Source organism: Phacochoerus africanus, chromosome 8 (genome assembly GCF_016906955.1).
Source record: "Phacochoerus africanus isolate WHEZ1 chromosome 8, ROS_Pafr_v1, whole genome shotgun sequence".
In the NCBI taxonomy this organism is placed as follows: domain Eukaryota; kingdom Metazoa; phylum Chordata; class Mammalia; order Artiodactyla; family Suidae; genus Phacochoerus; species Phacochoerus africanus.
Window position 1 is genome coordinate 141,496,353 of NC_062551.1, and position 16,215 is coordinate 141,512,567.

The window sequence follows — 16,215 nt, forward strand, 5'->3', positions numbered from 1 at the left end:
ACCTATTTCACTCTCATCTCCCACCACTTATTTCCACTCAATAAAGTTATCAACTAAGCTAGGAAAAACAAAAAACCGAACTGACTGGGGCTTGCTCTGAAAGTCAAGCTGAAGCCTGAATATGGTCTTGGCAGTGCTATATGATTAGGTCTAATTTCTTAAATATGAAGAAAAATTTCTTAAATATGAAGAAAAATTTCTTAAATATGAAGAAAAAAGTGGCCTCTAGCCACTTTTGCCCTAGATGACTTTTTTTTTTTTTTTAAGAAAGGGAAGAATATGGTGGTGGTGGGTGGTAGTTGGGATTTCTTTATTTTTGAATTCCACCATCTGATTTTATTTTGTTTTCCTGTACTAAGTTTACAGTTTCAAGTGTTCCTCTGGGACAGAGCAACTTGGCCTGCTCACGATCACGCTAGTAGTCCCGAGGTAGTAAAGGAAAAACGTCCACTCTCCTCTCTGCAACAGGTTTGCTTACATTGCTCAGGGTCAAGTGAGTTACACCTGCCCGGGTTACAAAAGAGCTTCGGGAGGACGATCTGGTCCTTGCACAAGTGCCTGTGGATGGAGAATGAGGGGGGCGGGGACTCAGGTCCGCCTGGACAACAGGCTGGAGGTAGCGTAGCCTCCGCCGCCCACCGACGCTTGTCTGGCAGAGAACCCGAGGAGGCGCCAAGCCAGGCAAAGCGCCCTGGCTGGGCGTCGGGTCCGGCCAGGACCTGGGGCATTTCGAGAGGAGTCGTCCGGAGGGTTTTCCCAGCCCTGGCGGCCAACCCTTGGTCACGCAGCAGCGGAGAGAGGCGCGCAACTGCTGCTGCATCCTCCTCCTACCTCACGGGCGCCCCGCCCCCCTCGGGCTTATACAAGGCCCCGGGCACCTCGGCTCGCCTCGCCTCTGAACGCTTCCCGGAGCCGACGGCGCGGCTGCGGCGCGGCCAAAAAGCCCTGGCGCCGCCGCCGAAGAGGCGAAGTAAGGCGGCGGCTGCGCCCCGCATCATGGAGGGCAGCCCAGCCCCAGCCTCAGCCCTGGTCGCCACAGACAGCCTCCGCCGCCCGCGTCCCGTCAGCCGGCTCCCGTTGTTTCTCTCTGGGCGCCGTCCCCTCCTCACCTCGAGGACAACATGAAGGAGACCCGGGACCAGGGGGGCGCCCCTTTCTGCACGCGCCTCAACCTCTCCTACTCGGGCATGTGGGCGCCCGAGCGCTCCGCTGAGGAGCAGGGCAACCTCACGCGCTCCCCGGGGTCCAGCGAGGATTGCGGCTCGGTGTCCGTAGCCTTCCCGATGACCATGCTGATCACTGGCTTCGTGGGCAACGCGCTGGCCATGCTGCTGGTGTCGCAGAGTTACCGGCGCCGGGAGAGCAAGCGCAAGAAGTCGTTCCTGCTGTGCATCGGCTGGCTGGCGCTCACCGACATGGTCGGACAGCTGCTTACCAGCCCGGTGGTCATCGTCCTGTACCTGTCCCACCAGCGCTGGGAGCAGCTCGACCCGTCCGGGCGGCTGTGCACCTTTTTCGGCTTGACCATGACCGCCTTTGGGCTCTCCTCTCTCTTCATCGCCAGTGCCATGGCCGTCGAGCGGGCGCTGGCCATCCGGGCACCGCACTGGTACTCGAGCCACATGAAGACGAGCGCCACCCGCGCGGTGCTGCTTGGCGTGTGGCTGGCGGTGCTCGCCTTCGCCCTGTTGCCGGTGCTGGGCGTGGGCCAGTACACCATCCAGTGGCCCGGGACGTGGTGCTTCATTAGCACCGGAACAGGGGGCAACGAGACTAGCTCCGAGAACAACTGGGGCAACATTTTCTTCGCTTCTGCCTTTTCCTTCTTGGGGCTCTCAGCGCTGGTTGTTACCTTTGCCTGCAACCTGGCTACCATTAAGGCTCTGGTGTCCCGCTGCCGCGCCAAGGCCACGGCGTCGCAGTCCAGCGCCCAGTGGGGCCGGATCACGACTGAGACGGCCATCCAGCTCATGGGGATCATGTGCGTGCTGTCTGTCTGCTGGTCGCCGTTGCTGGTAGGTAGTTTCAGAGTATGGGGAGTTTGGAGGAGGGGAGGAGTGCGCGCCGGCGGGCTGTGGAGACTTCCGGAAGTGGCAGCCCCTGCGGGATTGTGTTTGCAACCGCGGAACTTTGGAGGGGCCCCTGCCCGCGCTATGGTGGTCGCGGCTGTGGAGCTGAGCTCCTTACTTACTTCCGGAGCACCTTTCTGGTGCCAGGCAGTGCATTAGGCTCTGATTGTGCACACATGGAGATCAACTTATTTCAAAACGTTGCTCGCATTCTAATCAAAGTAAGGGAATGCCCAGGTATCGTTTCAGCGCTTGTGCAAAAGCAGAGGTTCTCCTGGGTGCACTGGAAGCGGTGTGGCGATGACAACTGTAGCCCCGTGCTCTGGGTTTTCTCCTTACTTCAGATACCTCTCGCACGTCGAGTGATTTTTCAGTCTGCAGCAGCGCTTTACCTGCGACCCATCGCAGACTGGCACAGCGATCTTGCAGCTGTCCCCCCGCAGCAGCCGGGCCCGGGCCGGCGCTCAACCCGCTCTGACTTGGAGGCAGGAGAGTGAAGACACATCCTGCCGCTTGGCCAGCCTCAGCCCTTTGGAACCGGGCTGCAACCTCTAGGAAGTGCTTGACAGCCAGTGGGCCCCGAGGCCTGGTCACTCCCCTCTAACCAGCTTTTGATTGTCCTTGGCTATCGCGCAGGGCTAAGGCAAGGCCAATCTTGGAATAGGAAGGAGAGGTGTCTGCACTTCCCACCTCCTCACAGAGGCCCTAGCCCCAGGAGCAAGTGATGTTTCCACATGCTCCTAGGCAAACACCCGTACTTCTATCGTACTTTCCAGGTTTCCCTCTGCCTTACTCTAAGCTAGACACTTTGTGTAAGTTCCATTTACTAATTCCTGATGAGTTGATGTTTCTTGGCCCCAAGCAGCCTGGTTTAATAGATGTTCACAGAAAAGCAATCTGGTCACTGTGACAGGGTTAAAACAGATTACATACTGGACCTGGAAATTTATTAGACAGTTGTGGAAAACTCCTGAAATCCTGGTACAGTTTTCAGAACCCACCCATGTATAGTTTTTCTTTTTTAATTGTGGTAAAATGCACATAACACAAAATTGACCATTTTGACCACTTACAAGTGTACAGTAGGTGGTATTAAGTACATTAACATTGTTGTGCATCTTGTGTAGTTTTAAATCCCTGGTATTTTATAACAGAACCATAGTTCCTTTTTCCCTCCTACCCTCCCCTGTGTTTGACAACACAGATATTCCAGAATACCTGTGTTAAACTGGTGTTGTATATTTAGAGCAGAAATCTTGACTCCCAATCAGTAATGTGTGGCGACAAGCAGAGTTATGTTGGGACCTCACTGCCCACAAATCTCTGTATGGTCTCAGTTCTGCACTCCAGGAGCTAGAACTCAGGCTGATGTCATCCCCATGGCTCATCAAAACCAGTGCCAATTTTAGCCATATTCATTTCTATGGTGTGTAGGTGGCCAAACAGAAGGGGGAAAAGTTCTAAATAATAAGCACTTCGCTAAAGTGTGAGTTAACATAGTGTTAAAGGCAAACAGAGTAGCTGAATTTTTCACATTTGAGTCATTTGAGTCCTACATATTTGAGTTTGTTGTCTGGCACTCTTTATATCAGTACTCTATATGTCATAGAAAAAAGGTAAATCATATGAATAAAATGCTTACTCACACAGTTAATCAGACTTACAACTGTCACTTTTTTTTTTTTGAGAAAAGATACTATGTAGTATGTTTTTATTTCAAAACATTGATTCTAATACCAGAGCATGGTGGCCTTAGGAAGATGTTAAATAACTTCGGAAAATTGCAACCTGGGTGACCAAACTCATTCTCTTAAGAAAGACTGTATTTGGAACTTCTTTAATTTCAATTAACATCTGCACTTAAAATATTTATTGGCTTGCAGCATTAAATTAGATACTTTGTTGGTTAATTTCTAACAAAAACATTAAACAAAATAAATTCAGCATGTGATCATATCAAAAAGAAGAAATCCATGGTTTCCAAAAGAGGTGTTTTTTTTTAACTAAAGGAAATTGTTCTATTTTCTGTTTTGTGCACCATTGAAATTAAAGCTCCAACTATCATGAAAAAGATCTACAGTACAAAGCTGGAATTATCTCAAAGGAAGAAAACTGGCGAAACTGCTTTCTTAATAGTTTAGGGAACTATAAGAATGAGTACAAGAGAACTAAGTGAATTGAATTCTCAGTGTATAAATGTTGGAGAGACTGTTTTTTATACTTTTTTCCTAACTATAAAATATATACTCCCAAGGAGTTCCTACTGGTCTAGTGGTTAAGATTTATCACTTTCACTGCTATCACCTGGGTTCAATACCCGGACTGGGAACCAAGATCCCACATTAAAAAAAAAAAAAAAAAAAACTGCTGTAGGAGTTCCCTTTGTGGCTCAGCTGGTTAAGAACCTGACTAGTATCCATGAGGATGCAGGTTTGATCCCTGGCCTTACTCAGTGGGTTAAGGATCTGGAGTTGCCAGAAACCATGGCATAGGTCACAGATGCAGCTCGGATCTGGTGTTGCTGTGGCTGTGGTGTAGGCCAGCAGCTGCAGCTCTGATTCTACCCCTAGCCTGAGAACTTACGTATGCTGCATGTGCAGCCCTAAAAAGACAAAAAAAAAGCCACTGCAAGCCATGCTCCCCCAAATATCTAGATAGATAAATAGATAATTTCCTATTAGCATTTTCTTTCTTTCTTTTTTTTTTTTTTTTCATTGGACATAGCATACTTATCTAATTATCCAAACTCCTTACTTAAAAGGACCCTGGGTATATATTATCTTGGAAGACCATCATGACTCTAATAATATTCAATTGTCACTGCTGGAAAACAGCAGAGAAGAGATGCCATCATAAGGAGACATCCAAACTGCTGTAAGTTCTGATGAGTAAATACTTACATCAAGGTTTATCTATGGCGCAATCAAAAGCTTTTTTACATTTTTTCCTCCAGAAACTTTACAAAATACAAAAGAAGATGTGAAATTAAGTGAGAATATAGTGGGAAATTATGTCACCATGGTAGATGATCTATGGTTCTTCGCTGCTATTTATGTGAGGCGTCAAATTCTGTTGGATTCAGCCAGTTGACTCAGCAATGCAAGTGTTTGACTTATTACTATGTTTTTTAATGAATTATATTCATCAGATAGTCCAGTTATTTGACATGACAGCCAAATTGTCAGAAGCAGGAATAACTCAAGGGAGCTGTTCAGAGGAAGCTAGACTACGTTTTGTACTTTTATACACCTGGCCCTCCCCAAACTAGTAGAATGTGGCTAATACTGTAAAAAAAAAAAAAAAAAAAAGCGTAGATCTAAAACTGTCAACATGGTGAGAGAAAACGTATGAGGAACAGAGCTTCTCATCTACAACTTTGGAACTGGATTAAAGCAGCCTTAATCCTGAAACAGCCTTTAATCTTGAAACAGCAAATACCCTGCTCAGTAGCCATGGACAACAACAGGGATGTTGCGGTTCAAGGAGGTATTTTGCAATATAGATGGAATTGTTTTTTTATATTTAAGGAATCACTGATATACTTTGACAAATGAAATTTGCCTTAAAGTTACTAATGTGATAAATATATGTAACTGATTATTTTACAGCAGTAATGCTATTTTACAGTATTAAAAAGTATTATTCAATTGCTAATTTTCTCTGCCTATAAATTCTGCCATGTTCAGGATGTTGCTTCAGGGGAAATGATTAAATATGTGAATTGACATGATAGAGAAAATCTATAATTTTTTAGAAGAATTGGGGTTATTCGGACATCTTTACTTTTTTAAGTTTACTACAATATATTTTAAGCACTGTGGAAGGGACACTAAGTATACTTCTTAAAAATTCATCAGAAAGTTATAATCTGTTCAGAGAAGCATTCCCACATTTATGAATGAAATAATTAGAGAACATATAAGATAGGATGTAGTTAATATTGCCCTTGGCTCTGGGAAGAAAGTCCATCTAAGTTTGCCAGAGTAGACTTCCAAGAAGAGATGGAATGGCATAGCTTCTTGACCTTACCGCTGAGAGCGTGTATGTCCAGCTGATGAGAACAGAGGATGCACCTTGGAACTATGGAAAGAATGGTTTGCAGAGATTCCTGGGGCCAGATTGAGGTAGTTAGGATGAATGTGGGATAAGGATTCAGTTCTTTGGCCAGGAGGCAGTAGAACCTCTTTTGTGGTTTTTGAATAGGTGAGAGAGTTTTAAAAAGATTAGTAAGGGTACAGTGTGTGGATTAATTTGGGCTGGAAAATGGGAAAGTGAGATCAGTTACAACTTGCTTCCACAGGTCAATTAGGACCTAAGAGTGGAGACCCTAGGAAGAAATCGGTAAACCAGAGAAGGAAAGATAGAGAACTAATGCTATTAGAAATGGTCAATTTAAGGAGTGATTGATTTCGGCAAACATTGCTTACACATCCCTATGTTCCATGCATTGCGGTAAATATTTTTACACACATTACTTCATTTAACTGCATGCTGTGAGATTGCCACTATTTCTCCACATCATTCAGTCAAAGAACTCAATCCAGTACTACAATCAGATTTCTATTTAAGATATCTGACTCTGAGTTTAGTTTTAATTTTTTTGCTCTTGTTGATTTGGTTTTGGTTTTGGCCGTGCCAGCAGCAGATGGAAGTTCCTGGGCCAAGGATGGAACCCGCGCCACATCGGTGACCCAACCTGCTGCAGTGACAATCCTTAAGGGTCACATCCTTAACTGGCTGTGCTACAAGGGCATTCCTGTTGTTGATTTGTTTGTTTAGCTTAGACAGAGGCCAGGAATTCTAGTCCTAATAATAACACTGGGCAAGTTATATATCCTCTTACCTGTAAAGGGCAAAATTAGGGCTAAAAGATGTCTAAGGTCTTTTTCCACTTGTTGTGCTCAAGTTCACTTATTTGGGAGAATCATGGCTTAATGAACCAGAAGGAGAAGTTTAGGAAGGAGACTGCGTGGTCAATTGCGTTTTGGTTTGTTTGTTTGTTTATAAGAATGGAGACATCTGAGTGACTCAGGCTTTCAGATGCCATACACAGAGAGGTGGCAGATTATCTAAATGATATATTATATCTAGAAGCCAATATAACTTGAAGATTAATGAGATAAATCAAGGCTTAAAAATGCAGATTTTTAAAAATTTTTGAGTTTATCATAGAGAGCCAAGAATTAAACAATTCTTAAGCCATCGTATTTGAAGAAATTCAGATGGTCTAGAGTTGTAGAATAATTGTGACTCATTGGCTTTTCTCTTTAGAAAAAGCTATTAAGGTCAATAACTCAATTATGCAAGTTTCCATAGTATCGTTTTTCTGGGAATAACACTCAGGAATATGCAGTGCAGCCATGTTTAACAGACAGCGATTGATGGTTTGTCTGGGGAGCTGAGAGGTAGTGAGGGATACTGGGTGTCATGTTTCGGCTTTTAGTCCTAGCCTTGCCCTGTTGAGAAACAGCAGGGAGGTCCTTCTTCAAACTCCTTACATACCTATAGCATTTTTATAATCCACCAGTGTTCCACAGTCATCTCATTCATGCCTCATGACTCTAGGACCTACAACTATAGCATGTCACATTCTGACTCCTTCATTTTCTCTCAATTCCTTATCTGAGAGGTGAGACGCTTCTATTTCAACCACCATGGAAGTTCCCAGGCCAGGGAACAAATCAGACCTGTAACTGGGGCCTTTGCCACAGCCATAGCAACAGGGGATCCAAGCCACATCTGAGACCTGCACTGAAGCTTGCGGCAACACTAGATTCTTAACCCACTGACCCAGGCCAGGGATTGAACCAGCACCTCACAAAGACAATGTCAGGTCCGTAACCTGCTGAGCAACAATGGCAACTCCCCACTATGCTTCTTGAGGATTATTATTTATCTTCTCAAATCCTGCTCTTCCCTTAGAAAATTCCCATGTTCATAAAGAAGGTAACCAAAGAAAGGACCTATTTTTTTTCTTGGGGTTCCTCTTATATCTTGTCTCCTGAGTACCTGTCAACATTTTGCAGTGACCTTAGCAAGTCATTCTTACACAGAAATGACAGTTGGACACCGTGACTTTTTTTTTTTCTTTTTCTTTTTTAGGGCCGTACTCGCGTCATATGGAAGTCTCAGGCTAGGGGTCAAATTGGAGCTGTAGCTGTCAACCACAGCTACACCCACAGCACGCCAGATCCGAGCCACATCTGGGACCTACACCACAGCTCATAGCAACTCCGGATCCTTAACCCATTGAGCCAGGCCAGGGATGGAACCTGCAGCCTCTGCTGAGCCACGACGGGAACTCCCAGCATGTGACTTCTTTAATAAGAGGGACACACACACAGGGAAACAGCACTATGAAGAGGAAATTCTTGGGGACTGTGCTGTCTTTACTTAGAACACTGTGTCTCCATTTTCCCCCTTTACATTTCACCCTCAGTCATTCGGCACTAGCTGCTGAGCAGTCACCCATCTTGGACTGATTAAGACCTCAGGTTAGCAGTCACTCTGTTAGAGGAGCCTTTCTTGAGCCTCCCTAGGCTTGGTTGGATGCTCCAGCCCTTGGTGTCATCTCTACCATGCATTTCCGTCTTGGTCTGAGTCACACTTTACTGGACATATTGGTTAATTGACCTTCTGAGGGCAGGGGCAGTAACCATCTGGTGCATTGTTCTTTTCCTAGGAACTATCATCATTACCAGCCATACAAGGTGTGCCCAATACATGCTTATTGACTGGATGTCTAAGCTCATAAATCAGAAGATGGGGTCTGGCCCCAGTGCCATACATAATTAATTATGTGACCTTAGACAATTCACTTGCTATCTTTGAGAACTATTGTTTTTTTCCCGTAAAATAGAAATAAAAATACCTACCAAGTCTACTTCACAGGATTGTAATGAAAACCAAGGTTAATGTATGTAAAAATAATTGAGACTCTTTCATCTAAGGAATAGTACTGTGATGTGTTTTACTGGAAGATAATGTTGACTTCTTGTGTTCAGATAGACTTTTCCTGCAGGAAAGTAGAGAAAAGAGACAGGTGATATTTCACAGTTTGATTAATTCTAGTTAACTGGGTGGGGGTGGGAGGGAGAGGGAAATATGTAGTAGAGAATGTAGGTTTTCAGAAAAAAAATAAGAAAAATGCGTAAATTTTTACAAGGCGTTGTAATTTGTCCCTCCTCCCCTCCCTGTCACTATGGTCACTCAGCTCTGGGATGCTTTCACCCCTCCCAGCTGCCAGCGAACCCTCTAAATCTAAAACATGCTGGATCCCATCTCCCCCTTCCCTTAAACCTGGAGGAGGGACCACTACCTCCAGCTCTGAAGCCCTCTGCCACTAGTCCAGAATGTGTCCCTTGTCTTTCCAGCCAGGGACTTCTTCCTGTGCTCACACCTGTCCTTAAGTAAATGTGGGAGTCGAATGAATTGTGCATGTGGTTGCTGTCCTACATCAGATCATTCTCCATGAGAGTTGAGCCTGTGCCTCAGTTATCCTCCTCTCCTCACAAGTGATCAGGAATACGGGGGCTTCATAGAATCCCGACCACCGACTCTTAGCCCAGGGTTGAGTTTACACCAGCCTGAAATCAGACCAAAGAGTGAGAAACACAGAGTTGTAAACTACCTTACAGTTAGACCAGGTCATGATAAAGTATTACTATTATTTGTAATCTGCAAATAGCACAAAGTGTAATTTTTCCTCTCCAGACATTCTCTAGGGCAACATTTATAGGAAGAACTTGTCAGTGGCTAATCTTGGCACTTATTCAAAATCTATATATTATTTTACCCCTGACGATTTTTATGATAAGTGTTCAGGGGCCGTAAATCTAAAAATGAAAGATAGTGGCAGAGATAGAAGAGGAAGCTTGATTTTTCACACTTTAATTCTGTCAGAAAGAAAGAAATCAGCTATTAGTTTAAGTAAGAATCATGAAATATAAGTACAGGATAAATTCTACACCAAGTAGCCTTACGTCTTTTGTTTGTTTGTTTGTTTCTTTGTTTGTTTGTTTTTCCGGCTGTACTCACAGCATGTGGAAATTCCTAGGCCAGGGATCCAGCCTGTCTCCAAACAGAGACCCAAGCTGCTGTAGTGACAATGCTGGATCCTTAACTTGCTGGGCCACAAGAGAACTCCTAGCTTTACTATTTTTAACAATCTTGGTAGGAGTTCCCGTCGTGGCTCAGTGGAAAACAAATCTGACTAGCATCTGTGAGGACACAGGTTTGATCCCTGGGCTCCCTCAGTGGGTTAAGGAGCTGGCGTTGCCGTGAGCTGTGGTGTAGGCCGAAGACGAGGCTCGGATTTGGCATTGCTGTGGCTGTGGCATAGGCTGGCAGCTATAGCTCTGATTCAGCCCCTATCCTGGGAATCTCCATATGCTGCAGTTTTCCTAAAAAGGAAAAAAAAAAATGGTAATACAAAGACACAAGGCTAAGTTAGATTTGGAAACCTATCTATTTTAAGCAGTCATTGATCTAATAAAAATCGTGTAATTTTAAAAATACACTTTTCACTAATCCTTTATTTCCTGAAAGTAGATTTGATCTTTTTGTCCCTCTTTCTGAATACTTAATGTGTCATTTTCTGTGGTTAAGAATATGCTGCTGTTGGTGTGATTCATGGAAATTTGGCAAAAGAAGTATGTTGTTAAATGCTGAAAGAGAAATTATGAAAGATACGATGGCATTTGGGGGAATTCACCAGACAGTCAAGTGGAACTCTGACTGTGTTCTTGATGTTATGAAATTTCCTGATAACATCCTGCCACCAAGCACCTTGTCAGGGTCAGGCAGAACACACATTCCACCTCAAAAGTCCTAAGGCACAAGCAGCAGTCAGTGATTAAGTGACCTCTGCCTCTGTTTCATAAGAAGAACAAGAAAAAGCGATTGAAGGAGCAGGTGGAGGGCCATAGAGAAAATGGGCTGGCAGGAGATGTGGGTTCTGGAATTGGCTTTTCTACCACAGGAGAAAGTCACTCTGTTTGTGCTTTTCCCTTTCCTCATCAGTAAGGTAAAGTAGTTGTCACTCTAACCTTCTTTTCAGTTCTGACTTTCAGTGGCTCAAAATAGATTAAAATTGTGCCCGCTGGACATACCATATTAGTTGCGTGTGGGGAAATACCCAAAGAGTTCCTAGGAAGAATCATAGAAATATGTGCAAATGGATAGCCCATCATGCATTTTTTTATACAACTATTCAGTAAATATTTATTAAGCACTTGCTTCATGCCTGACACTCTAGTGATGTGGTGGTGAAGGAGGTATGTGGGGGAGGAGCTGACCCATGTGGTTGTAGGTGTTGAGCAGTTACATGGCTCTAGGGGGCACTATTCACATTTTATCCTATGTGGATGACACTCCGGGAGCAGGGTGTCGTCCGTGCTGTACTTGGTAGCCCTGAGAGTAAGCCAAACAGACAAACCAGCTTCTTTCATGAAGCTTTCAGTCCACTAAGGGAGACAGTGAATAAACAGTAAGCACTTGTAACCAGTCTGATCGGTCATTACCCTGGCTCCTCTCACTGTCACATGGTGCAGCGGCTGCAGGTTGCCCTCGTCCAGGCAGAAGGACAATGCTGGTCCACTGCCTCTTCGAGACCCTGGTGGAGCATGTCCCTGTCCAGGCTGCGGTGGGTCTGCTCTTGGATGCCATCATTAGAGGGCACATTAGTTCACACCCATAACTTCAGCCAGGAAGCTCAACAGCAATTCCCTGGAGCACACCCATGGTGCTGGAGTATAAGGACCTAGAGAACAACTGGCCTCCGGCCATGTACTGTCTGGAACTAGCTGTCCCTCCCGGGTCCTTAGGATCTGGGTTGCACTGAGATCAACTCCTCACAAGTTTGTTTTTCTCCTCCAGTCATTTTTCTTTTAAGCTTTTCCATGTCTTTGCCCTCTATTGAGTGTAGCCAAAGTCACTCTGCTTCGGATTTCTTTGCTGGGAGAAAGTTTAGATGGCTTGGTCTTCTTTTTTTTCCCCTGAAAACATGATGGTCTACCTCTTCCCAAGACCAGCAGTATATACCAGGAGTGTTGTGTAGATTTTCCTTTATGGTGCCACACAGATTTCCACTATGTAAACCTACTCATTCTATACTTATCAAAGTAAATGTTTCTTACTTCTACAACATCTGCTCCAATGGGACTTGCTCTGCCCACCTGAACAGAGAAGGAGGGGCAGCTTCCAGCATCCCTTTATCCTTTATATACATCATTAAAACAATGGGCATGTTAGGCAGGCGAGAAAAAGGTGCTTTGGGATAGTGTCAAAGAGGATCTTCTCCTGATACATTGGTGGAATGTGTGTGTGGTTGAGAAAATGTCATTCATAATGAATCTTGAAAGATGATACTTTGAAGAAGAAAGAGCAGCTTGTTTACATGTCCGTGTAGGAAGGAACTGGAAGCATTAGAGGAACGTAAAGAAGGACAGATGGAGAGATTAGGGTGAATAAAAGGACAATGCTTTTAAGGCGAAGCTAGGGAGGTAGGCGGGGCCAAACCATGCAGAACTTTGTCATTTTCCTTTGAGAGTTTAGATTTTTAAGTATGGTGGAGAGGAGCCCACAGCTTTGAATGATTTGGTCTGTTTTAAATATTAAGAAGATCATACAGTTTGCCTTGTGAATTAGAAAAGCGCGACATCAGAGCCCTTGAGTACTGAGGTCAGATGGCGATGTGGAGACATTAATAAGGAAAAACTTTTTTCCTTAAGTGTTGCGATAAAAGAAGGGAGGAAGATAGCTTGCCTTAGCATTGGCTGTGGGAGGGGGAGTCTATGCAGAGGCACAGAGGACAGTCAAGCCAGGTGTGCTGGAAATGGTAAGCGAATCTGTTTTTGTTGCAGTGTGTTTGAGAATGTCAAGAAGTGTTATGAGTCAAACAGGGAAGGAAGGGTAGGGGAGGGAGGAGTGTGTTGGTAGATTGCCTTGAAGATTAGCAAGAGGAATTTGTATTTCATCTTGGGCAAGTTGTATTGCTTGCCTGTACTTCTGTTCCATATTTGTAAAATAAGAGGGTTGACCTTATAAAATCTCTTGGTTTATTGAGGGTCATTTAGTAAAACAGCCTAGCGAATGTTTGATCTCTTTCTAGACTATTCTTGGTGAAATTGTCCCAAGTTTTGTTTGAATAACTTTACTTATAGGAAATTTATTGCTTTTTAAGAACACAAAAAAATTTTTTAGAGACAAGCATTGTGTTAGGCTCTTCCTTCCTCCCTCCCCCCTTCCTTCCTTTCTTCCTTCCTATCAAATGTAATGATATATGTAAAATACTTAAATACCATATCACACTTAATAAGCACCTAATACATTACCTACAATTAGCCCACTTCCCATTTGTGACATATACTTCTTTCCCCCAGTTTCTAGAAGTTACCATTATTATGATTTTCCAGAATACTGTTTTAGTGTTGTTTCCGTGTATGTGACAAAATGGTCTGGTATTATATATGTTATTCTACAGTTGGCCTTTTTCAACTAGCAATGATGTTTTGTGATTTATCCATATTGATAAAATGGATTTAATATATTCATTTTAAGTACTTTTAATATTTTATATACAAAATACTATTGTGTATGTTTTATTTATTTATTTTTGAGGTTCTGGAAACATGAATATATTAACAACCTTAGATACAGTAAATTCTTACCTTCTAACATAGTTTTTATTACTATTTACTTTTTTCTTTCTTTACCCTTTTGACCCATTTTACCCCTTTCTTCTACCACCACCACCCTCTCTGTTAACCCTCAGTCTATTCTCTTTGTCTATGAGCTTGGTTGTTATTATTTTCTGATTCTGAATGTAAGTAAGAACACATACTCTTTGCTTTTCTCTTATTCCACTCGGCATAATGCCCTTGAGGTCCATCCATTTGTCACAAATGGCATAATTTTATTTATTTTTTTATGGCTGGGTTAGTAATACTTCGTTATGTGTGTGTGTGTGTGTGTGTATCACATCTTTACCCATTTATCCATCAATGGACACTTAGGTTGTTCCTGTATCTTGGCTATTGTAAATAATATAGCAGTGAACATGGGGATGAATATATCTTTTCAAGTTATTGTTTTTGTTTTCTTCAGGTAAATACCCAGGAGTGGAATTGATGGATTGTATGGTTCTGTTTTTAGTTTTTTGAAGAGCTTCTATACCATTTTCCACGGTAGCTGCACCACTTGACATTCCCACCAACAGTGCTCAAGGATCTCTTTTTCTCTGCATCCTCACTAATACTTGTTAATTCTTATCTTTTTTGATAATAGCCATTCTAAGAGTTGCGAGGTGATATCTCATTGTGGTTTTGCTTTGCATTTTCCTGATGATTAGTGATGTTGAACATCTTTTCATGTGCCTGTTGGCCATCTGTATGTTTTCTTTGGAAAAGTGTCTACTTAGATCTTCTGCCCATTTTTTAATAAGATTGTTTATTTGCTATTGAATTGTGTGTGTTTTTTATATATTCTAGATATTAGCCCCTTATCAGATATATGAATTACAAATATTTTCTTCCATTTAGTAAGTTGCCTTTTCATTTTGTTGATTATTTCCTTTACTGTAAAGTACTTTTAAATTTTATGTAGTCCCATTTGTTTATTTTTGCTTTTGTGGTCATATTAAAAAAAAAAATCAACACCAAGACCTATGTCAAAGAGCTTACCACCTATGTTTTCATCTAGGAGTTTTATGATTTCAGGTCTTGTATTCAACTGCTGGGCTCTTTTTCAGAAATAATTTTCTTCATTTCTGGGCTCTTTTTCAGAAATAATTTTCTTCATTTCTATGATATTCCAATATACAAATAATAAAGAATCTAAGCTAAAAGAGGTTGAGTGATTCATTCAAGGTAACAGAGCTACTAAGTGGTCAAACTGGGATTTGATGGCCAAGCTCTTTTCTCTAAACCATGGTACCTCAGAGTAGCCTAATTCACCTTGAATTGTACTTTCTGTTAGAGAATTTCCTTTCCCTTATATTGGTTGAATTGGAGTACTGCTAATTCTAGTCCTTGGCTTGTGGGAAATAATACTCAATTTAACTGGCGATGCCTTTATAAAGTTATATGCTATTATACTTCTAAATTAGATATTGAGGCGTTCTACTAAATTTATGAACAGTAAAATAACATGAAAATATTTTGACAATGTCAGGTGGAGGATCCATGAAGTATTAATTCAAGTGACACTTTATTGAATGTCAGTTATGTTTTAGACACTGTGCTGCAATTTGACAGAACAATGGCATTGTCCTTGTTCTCAAGAAATGTGCTGTCTGTTGAATGATTCCCTGTAGGTTGTGACTCAAAAAAGCAATGTTATTTTCCGTTGTCAATTTTGAATACAGGAAGAAAGCTGATTACCATTCAGAATGTATTTGTTAATTTATGCAGTCATTATTTATTGACTACCTATTATGTATCAGGCACTGTTCTAGGTGCCAGAAATATAGTAGTGAAATAGGGAGACTGGTTTCTTGCTCTCAGGGAAAATGCATTCATTCTAGTAGAAAGAGAAAGTCAATGAAGAAATTAAACCTGAAGCCAGATTGTGAAAAATGCTGTTAAGAAAATAAAGCAACATGATATGATAGAAGGAGTCTGGGAAACTTGTGTAGATGGGGTCATCAGAGAAGAATGTCTCTGAGATGTAACATTTAAGCTGAGATCTGAGTGGCCGGAAAAAACTAGGTATGTGCGATCTCTGGGAAGAGCATTCTAGGCAGAGGAAACAGCAAAGGTCCTTCCCTCACCAGAAATGTGTATGAGGAGTAGAAAAAACCCCATGCGGCTGAAGTGAGATGAGCAGGAAGGGAATAATGTATCATGAATTGAGGTCAGAGGCCACAATGGGGGCCAGATTGTGGGAGGCCATGCAAAGGAGTTTTTTTGTTTTGTTTTGTTTTGTTTTGTTTGTCTTTTTGCCTTTTTTAGGGCCGCTCTGGCGGCATATGGAGCTTCCCAGGCTAGAGGTTGAATTGGAACTGTAGCTGCCGGCCTTCACCAGAGCCACAGCAACACCAGATCCAAGCTGCGTCTGTAACCTGCACCACAGCTCACAGCAACGCCGGATCCTTAACCCACTGAGCAAGGCCAGGGACCGAACCCGCAATCTCATGGTTCCTAGTTGG

At 42.9% G+C, this 16,215-nt stretch overlaps 1 protein-coding gene across 7 annotated transcripts in view; it reads left to right on the plus strand.

Annotated features, from left to right (window-relative positions):
- Window positions 1–886: 886 nt before the first annotated feature.
- Window positions 887–16,215, plus strand: part of PTGER3 (prostaglandin E receptor 3) — a 199,276-nt gene continuing 183,947 nt past the window's right edge. For 4 of the 7 annotated variants that reach the window (XM_047788653.1, XM_047788654.1, XM_047788655.1 and 1 more), the window contains exon 1: window positions 983–2,015. In XM_047788653.1, coding sequence (XP_047644609.1) covers window positions 1,122–2,015 — 894 coding nt within the window. In that variant the 5' untranslated portion in view covers window positions 983–1,121. Of the gene's footprint in view, window positions 2,016–16,215 lie in introns of all 7 variants that reach the window. The other 3 variants (XM_047788649.1, XM_047788651.1, XM_047788652.1) reach the window with 1 other exon arrangement.